The 6,117-nt window shown below is 41.6% G+C and overlaps 1 protein-coding gene across 1 annotated transcript; it reads right to left on the reverse strand.

Annotated features, from left to right (window-relative positions):
- Nucleotides 1-1,800: 1,800 nt before the first annotated feature.
- On the reverse strand, nucleotides 1,801-4,016 carry LOC116202455 (protein DETOXIFICATION 49-like). The gene has a single exon (XM_031534017.1). It carries the CDS (start codon nucleotides 3,944-3,946, stop codon nucleotides 2,321-2,323), a length of 1,626 nt encoding a protein of 541 aa, XP_031389877.1. The 5' UTR covers nucleotides 3,947-4,016; the 3' UTR covers nucleotides 1,801-2,320.
- Between the last annotated feature and the right edge of the window lie 2,101 nt (nucleotides 4,017-6,117).

Consider the following 6,117-nt stretch of genomic DNA (forward strand, 5'->3'; position numbering starts at 1 on the left):
ATTTTTCATATATTCTCATCGTAAGTTTTCCTAATTTTTCTTTATTAATAATTTAAATAAAGTTAACAAAAAGCAAAATCAATTAAGACGCTGGTGATCAGAACAGTGACATTATGCTGTAATGGGAACACGCCCGTGAAAAGGGAGGCATTTACGCGTGAAAATGAAATAAAGACAAAAAAAAAAAGATGAAAAGGTTCTAAGAGAAAAAGGTTAAGAATTTGATTTGACAGAAGAGAGAGAGAGAGAAGAGAAAGAGAGATCAGTTCATTTACGGAGCCGGCTGTCAGTCAGTTAGATTGCGTCGGCTCTTCCCCTTATGCAGTATCATTATTAGATCCCTACCGCCCGACACAAATCATCCTCCTCCATATCATGTCATATATTATACATATATTCATAAAAATTAACGAACACGTAGATATAATTATGTTATTTCATGTGTTTTTCTTCTCGCATCCGACTTATTCATAAAATTGATAAAAATTTCCTTCATTTATAGATAATTTGGCGGAACATGGTCTAATATAAAGAACTTCTCATATTATCTAGGGTAAATTACCTAAAAAAACAACATTTATACATTTTTCTAAATATAGTACGATCTTTTGAAAATAATATGAAAATGCACGACATTTGTATTTTTCCTAAATATAGCACGATTTTTGAAGAGTAGTATATAAAGATACGACTTTTGCACTTTTTTCTTAAATATAGTACGCCATTTAGGTTTAATTATGCATTTAGCATAATCTAAATTATTTAGTCAAATTGTAACAATAACAGCTATTGTGATGCTAACGGTGTCATGTGACAAAACACGAGTGGACGAGTAGATCCTACATGATTGAACGATGAAAGCTAATATAGAGTTAACGGTGTCAGGTGCCACTTGTTCTATCATATTGTGTCACATTGCATCATTAACTATCGGTAGCTGTTATCTTTACATTTGACGCAATAATTGATGACTTGCTAGAACTGCAGCATAACCTGAAAGTTGTGCATTTTTAGACTATTTTTTAAAAGTAGTGATATATTTACGAAAAAGTGCAAATGTTTGTCTTTATATATTACTCTCCAAAAGTCGTATTACATTTTTAAAAAAATACAAATGTTGTGCATTTTTATGCTATTTTCTAAATGTCATGCTATATTTAAAAAAATTGCAAATGCACGTTTTTTTAGATAATTAAGCATATTATCTATCGCATCGTGCCTTTCTGTGCTATTTTTTTTCATGCTCTATTTAAAAAAATTGCAAATGCCATGTTTTTTTAGGTAATTAAGCCTATTATCTATCGAGTGCGTGATAAACACACACACACACACATATATATATATATATATATTCCTTTTTTACGATAAAATAACTGAAATAGATGCTTTCACACCACCGTTTTATTGACGCTTATTCTCTTTAAAATATGTCCAGACTTCGAGTTTTGTGAAAGGAGAAAATCCATGCTGTGAGAGTTTTCTCCCTTTAGTAGGTTGACCGAGCTCGAATTGGATTAATTGGGACTTGTTGAACTTTCGAATATCATAATGCACGCAAAGAAAAAAAGAAAAAAAACCTTTTGCATCGCCATTATTGAGAATCTCATTTAATAAGTATGGGGGGAAATAAAAGAAGAAGGGAAGGAGCACGGTACTCATTTTTTTCAATTTCATGAGAAGTTCAATAAGCCCCAATTAATTTAGATTCAAATCAAGTTGATTTATTTATGGATAAAATCTTTTTTTTCAATTGAAAATGAATTTTTTTTATGCATAAGATTCGAATTCAAGACGTTACTCTTAAACTAACAAGTTTTGCATTCGAATTTTATTGTCAGGGAGCATAGGTACATTGAATTACTTTTATAATCGGGGAACAAAGAAAAGGTAAGGTAGAAGGGAATTTCAAAAGAACATATCTAGCAAGTTAAGTTGGTAGGTGTAGTTGCTCTGTTTCCGTTTCCAGCGAAACAGTACATATTAGATACATAGGCGCCCTCAATCTTTGATCTTTGACCTTTGAACTGAAACTGCTGTGCTTCTTCCATCCATCCCTTTGATGAATTAACGGATTGACGAATTGAATCCTCCCCAATATGTAGCCATAAACCTAGCATTGTATTAATATAACTGTACATTTTTTGAATCAATAGAAAAAAAAATAATTAAAAAAAACCACCAAGATATACCCACAAAAAAAATAAAAAAAAATAAAAAAGAGAGTTAGAGTATCCAATCTGTTGGCTCAAACTGGTGGTGAATAATCGCCGTCTGAGTTCGAGCAGTTTTGGTTGATTTCAGCCATAAGCGGCTTCCCTTCCTAGACCTCTCCTCTGTCTCTGTCTCTGTCTCTGTTTTGGTCCTCCACAGCAGCCGCAGCCGCCGCCGCCTCTGCCTCTGCCTCTGCTCTGGTCAGCTCCTGCGCCCTCCTGGCCTGAAGCTCCCAGTCAGTCCACGACAGGACCATCAGCATCGTCACCACACACGACCCCTGAGCCGCCAGTAGTCCCAGCCACAGCCCCTTGAAGTCAAACCCCCAGAAGAATGCCAGCCCGACCGCCACCGGCATCCCAATCAAGTAGAAGCACCCTAAGTTTATGTTGGCCCCGACCTTCGGCCTCGCCGTCCCCCGGAGGACCCCACAGCCTGTGGTCTGCGGGCAGTTCCCCAGCTCGCACAGCCCGATTATTGGCAGCACGAGCGCGGTCAGCACCGCAATCTCCTCGTCCTGTGTGAAGATCCGGGCCCACGTGTTCCGGACCATTACTGCGAAGAACAGGGCTGCCAGGCCCAGCACGAAGCTACAGTTCAGTCCCATGATCGCCGCGAGCTTGGCCTTGGCTGGCCGGTTCGCCCCGAGCTCGTTCCCGACTCGGGTCGACACAGAGAAGCTCAGAGACGACGGGAATATGTAGATGAGAGAGGTGGTCTGGATAAGGATCCCCATGGAGGCGACGGTGGCTCTTGGATTCAGCAACAGCCCGCAGAGTAAGATCATGATCTCGTACCACCACCACTCGAGGCACACCGAGATGCAGCTTGGGACAGCGAGGCTGACGAGGGGCCGCCACTCCTTGAAGCAGTTTGTGAGGGAAATGCCGCCTCCCCACGTTTTCTTGTGAATGCCGGAGCAGATGACGTACACGATGAGGGAGGCGACGAGGTTGAAGTTCGTGACGACGACCCCGAGTGCCACGCCTTTGGTGCCGAGGCCGAGGTGGGAGACGAGGAGGTGGTTGACGGGCACATGGATGAAGATCGCCAGGGTGGCGCAGAAGGTTAGTGGAAGAGTGATCGACTGGGTACGCAGGTAGATCCGAAGCGGGTGGAGGAGGGATTGGGCGAGGAGGTCGGGGATAGAGTAGAGGAGGTACGACTGGGCCTCAGAGGCAATGGCCTCGTCCTGGCCACAGAAGAGGAGGATCCTCTTCATGTTGAGCCACAGGAAGGAGATGGGGAGGGAGGTGAGGATGAGCAGCAGGATTGTCCGCTGGAGGGTGAGGCCGAGGATGGAGTGCCGCTTGGCCCCGAAGGCCTGTCCGCAGATGGGCTCCATCCCCATGGCGAGGCCTGAGAGGATGGAGTAGCCGCTGATGTTGGCAAAGCCAATTGCTAGCGACCCGCCAGCTAGTGCCAGCTCTCCGAGGCGCCCAAGGAAGAGCATAGAGATCATCGACCGGCAGTAGAGCAGCAGGCCGGTGAGGACCATGGGCAGGGCTATGCCGGCGATCGACTTGACCTCTTTGACGGCCAAAGAGAGGTGGCCGGTGGCGGCCTCCTTGTCTTGCATTTGGCCATAATGGTATTCATGAGTTTGGTCCTCTGGGGTGGTGCATGGGGTGGGAATATCATGTTGCTTATTATCCATGTCTAGTTTGACTGAGAGGAGACATGGCGATGGGTTCGGTTGGCATTGGCATAGCAGGGGAGAAGTTTGCTGACACATCGTTATTCTTCTTCTTCTTCTTCTTCTTGCAGAGAATGAGAGAGAGAGAGAGAGAGATGGGCCGGGGGGGGGGGGGGGGGGGGGGGGGGGGGGGGGTGTGTGGGGGGCGGCGTTGCGTGAGATTATGGAGGGTGTTATGCAGCGGAGTGGCATATATATACGCGCGCACACACATACATGAATCGACGTCGGCAGTTGGCCACGTTGGACTCTGCAATTTCTAAGCACACATGCTTTTTATGTTGTGCTCTGACTTTAGTACATGTTCGACCGGAACTAAGATTTTCCGAAATAAAACAAAAAAAAAATCAAAAGAAATTAGAGATAGCATAATTTCACCTAATGATCAAGAGGTTTTGGATCGATATTTACGGTGAAACTATCTATGTCTCTTTATTAGTTATTAATATTTATATTTAATTATTATACAAATGAGTCCATTGTAACCGAAAATAAAATAAACAAAAAAAAAAAGAAGGCAAATCACCATGTGTGCTTCAGTTTACAAATTACGTTCCTTGCAGGACAAATTTTAATTACAGTGCGGAAGAGCTTGAAACCACCAGAAACAAAAAATCTTGTGATAAGGGTCAAATTGATGATTAAATCATTTTCTTCGAGATGCATTGACTGATTTAATTCGAACCTTTTGTCCCACTATGGCACGATAGTTAAAGCAGATTTAGTGTCAACTTATACATTGCGGACAAATTATAAAGTCTAAAAACAAATTTTAACTTATAAAATTTAAAAACAGTTTACTGGATAAATTAACCCAAAAAATCAGCAATATAGATGTATAGTTCGTCAGTGGAGAATGTACTTCTTTTTCTCTTTGTGTGCGGACAACGAATCTAACTCTTCTAAATTCGAGCTATGATGAGCAAATCTCTCCCTATTGTTGATGTTTCTCATCCAACAGTTGACAGTGGAGAATGTGATTTAATAAAGGTGGGAGGCAGGACTCGAGTAAGTGGTATTCTGTTTCATTACATGGAAAACGTTTGTATTTTTGGGGAATATAAGTAATTTATTTAATATGTAATGATAAATTGTTTTGCAGAAAACGGAGGAGGGAGCTGAGCATTGGACAGCTGTACATGGGCCCAATAAACCCGAATGGGGACAAAGAGCCCATTTGGATGGACCATTAATTAGTGGACTTCGGCAAATTTTAACCTTAAAATTGTCCGTCCAAAGACCGAATAGTGGGCGGCTCGTCCACTAACCGTCCGTTAGTTACAAGTCAATCCAATTTATTTATTTATTTTAAATTCACTCATTAATTAATTAATTAATACAATCTCGTTTTGAGCACTGTACTGTATGTCTGTTGTTGCTCTAATGTTTGGTAGCATTAAGAGCCATAGCTTCCGGCTAGTACAAATGTTATGTCGATCGAGGTACTTCCAGGAGGAGCCCGCCTCGCGACGGCCCATAAGCCGTTCGATGTACACAGACACAATAATTATCAGAATATACTCATGAAATGCATCCAATCACAAGTACGGTGTACTAAAAAGGAAATGGCTGCACTGTTTTTTGCGATTCTGTCTCTGTTATTAATAATTAGGGCAGTCAACGTGACAGAATAAGTAAAGTGTCCTTGCGGAAGGACAAAAGAATTTGTAAATATGTACAGCAATTATTGTTCCATACTTCCATTTTCAGAGCAGCGCAGGGGAAATATTTCGGTCAAGTCACGGAGGTCCAGTTGGGGCTTTTTTCTCATTAGATTTTCCAAAAGTGAAGGAAGAAGGTCAATAGTGAAGATCCAACGGTCGGGACACTAAAAAGGGGAATGCAAGTTAATTGCTATTATTAGTTTTCGCCTTGCAAAATAATTTTTCGGACTGGGATCTCCGGGTTTACTGAAGACGTCATGATATTCTCACGTGCCGATAATCAAGCCATAATTGGATCCATGACTCGCAAAATTACCCGGCTTTCGCAAAACACGAGTCAAAAGTAGTGTGAAGACGAGACCTTAATTGTCATCATCTAGATAGTTGAGGATTCTAATTTGAAACCGTCTCTGGGTCTATGAAGACCACACGTACTAATTGACTGAGAATGTTCAACTTTAACTGACTATATATATATATATATATATATATACACACATATTTATATAAATGCTAGCTTAGCTCAATGTTTCATGAACAATTGCC

The sequence above is a fragment of the Punica granatum genome, chromosome 4 (genome assembly GCF_007655135.1).
Source record: "Punica granatum isolate Tunisia-2019 chromosome 4, ASM765513v2, whole genome shotgun sequence".
NCBI lineage: Eukaryota > Viridiplantae > Streptophyta > Magnoliopsida > Myrtales > Lythraceae > Punica > Punica granatum.

What these genes read in the sequence shown, in the direction of transcription:
- LOC116202455 (XM_031534017.1), bottom strand. Translation starts at nt 3,946, where the DNA reads ATGTGTCAGCAAACTTCTCCCCTGCTATGCCAATGCCAACCGAACCCA.